We start from the raw sequence: 2,133 nt of genomic DNA, 5'->3' as shown, positions 1-2,133 counted from the left end.
AAACGACCTGTTTCCCTTCTCCAAATGTATTAATACATAGTCCCACAGGGCAGCATCACTCATTTCACGCATCGTCCTCCCGACCTGAGATGCGGACTTGTATTTGAGATCCAATATCTCTCTCTATTGGGCCCATTATACGTACACATCCAAAGGAGTCCCACATCAGCGGCGGGGAGCTGTCAATGTCCACTTCCAGGGCCGATGGGTCCACTTCGATTCTGCCTTCAAGCATGCTTGAACCTCCAGGAAGCTGTACTCTTCGGGCCGTCATCTGTCATAGTTGTAGACCATTGAAAGTCTGCCATTGTACTGCCGTAACCAGGAAGTCTACTTCGTAGGCTACCATAAATGGCGGGTCCTTGGTTGCCGGCACCTTCGCTCTGGGAAACACGGCGGGCTTCGTCGAGAGCCTCCGGTCCTTGTTGCTTAGATTCAACAAAATCATGGCTGTCGTCCTCTTTAAACACCCCAAGTTGCTTCAATATATGGTGAACCAATATCTCCCCTTTGTCGCCCACTACATGCACAAGGCCTGGCTGATCCGAACAAATCTGCGTGCGTCTGTAAAGTTTTATGAGACCGGCAACGAGCCACTCTTGCTGCTGTATGAGTATCTCCACATATCTAGACATGTTTTAGAAGGATGGTTCAATATGATCACAGGAGAAGACCAACCCTGTTGGGTAGACGCCCTGGCGAAACTTCATACGACAACCGAACGAGCAGGCTGCATTTTCTGCTTCACATCGATTGCATGATTTCTTTCCATCACACTATAATGATCAGAAGCGTCGATTCTAACGGAGCCAGCATATACCCTGAGTTTCCTTCGCCTACATCTATCGCATGCTTTTGAGACGCGATCTCGGTTCATCTCGTCCTTTCTAACAGACTGCTGTAGCAACGTAAGTCCAAAACGATCGGCATCAGGGGGTCGAGGCGATGACTGGTTGCGTGAAAAGATCTATAGCAATAGAAAGTGATTGCCGAAGCAGCCTACCTGTATCACTGGAAGCTAGTCACCCGAAGAAGTTGGCGCAGACCTGTTGTTCGGTACCAGGGCCAAGCCAGCGAAAAGGACCTTGCCTCCTTGCGCGCGCAACCATTCCCATTTCGGTCTTGACTTCTTCTCCTTCTCGGCTCCCTCTGACGACCGATCTGCTCTCTCGTGTCAGCTCTTTGGCCAGACCACCGTAATTTTCACTCACGAATACGGAGCCTGGCAGGGATGGATATCCATTTGTCGCAATTCCTCGCTTCGGACTTGCCGAAACATCCGAGGCTGGCATACTCCGCAAAAAGGGTCCGAGTCGCCCTTCGCGCTCAATCCAGGCCCTGTCCCCTCAGTGCCCGTGTTTGTGTATCGTACCGATACAGGGTCATTCCTACAGACTGAATGCGAATGAACCAACACGCCAAGCTCACGTCGAATTAGTCTGTGATCATTCTTGCAGATGTATATATGTATGTTGCAGATGTATGTATGTATGCAAAGCAACCTTGTCGGTGCCGTTTGTATAGAAGGAACATGGTGTTGATGGATATGAGCGTATTTGGTGGAAATATAGGGTATGGAACAGGTCTGCCATTGTTCTCTGGTTGTCTGGCAAGATTCTCGTCCCGGGCATGCATTCTGTATACATTTTGGTGTAACTTTACCGCAGAGAAGTCTACGCACAGGGCTGCGATAACTTGCTCAAAACATGGAATTCTCGCCTCCAAGGCTGCTGGTAGAGTCGATGAGGCCGAGCAACGAGGCTGTGGTTTCAGTATAGCTATGCTGGCCAGGTCTCATACTACAATACCGATTTGGCAGAATCATCTGTCAGCACAACCGCAGTTCAACAGTATTTATGGTCTGCCACCTGTATGATCTGCTTCTGTTTCTCTTGTTTGATAGTTGAGTCAATGGCACTGGATGCCTGACTTAGGGAAAAGAACATCCATACTAGCAAGAGATGGATACTACAAAATCGAATTTCAGGCTCCAATTTGCGAGCTTTGCAAATAAAAGTCGCCCTGCTACCATTCGCCGGGCTTGCACATTGTCACCTTTGTCATCGATCCTATTTATCTTTCTATCTAATCGGCAGGTCGTCAGCACCTAAACGGGAGCCTTCAGCATACATC

The 2,133-nt window shown here is 48.9% G+C and overlaps 1 protein-coding gene across 1 annotated transcript; it reads right to left on the bottom strand.

Moving 5' to 3' along the window:
• Positions 1–227: 227 nt before the first annotated feature.
• On the bottom strand, positions 228–635 carry PV05_03594 (uncharacterized protein; the record flags this gene model as incomplete). The annotated part of the gene is made up of 1 exon (XM_013464249.1): positions 228–635. One exon carries the CDS (start codon positions 633–635, stop codon positions 228–230), a length of 408 nt encoding a protein of 135 aa, XP_013319703.1.
• Positions 636–2,133: the final 1,498 nt, after the last annotated feature.

Source organism: Exophiala xenobiotica, assembly GCF_000835505.1.
Source record: "Exophiala xenobiotica strain CBS 118157 unplaced genomic scaffold supercont1.2, whole genome shotgun sequence".
Lineage (NCBI taxonomy): Eukaryota > Fungi > Ascomycota > Eurotiomycetes > Chaetothyriales > Herpotrichiellaceae > Exophiala > Exophiala xenobiotica.
This window is presented reverse-complemented; position numbering and strand designations above follow the sequence as displayed.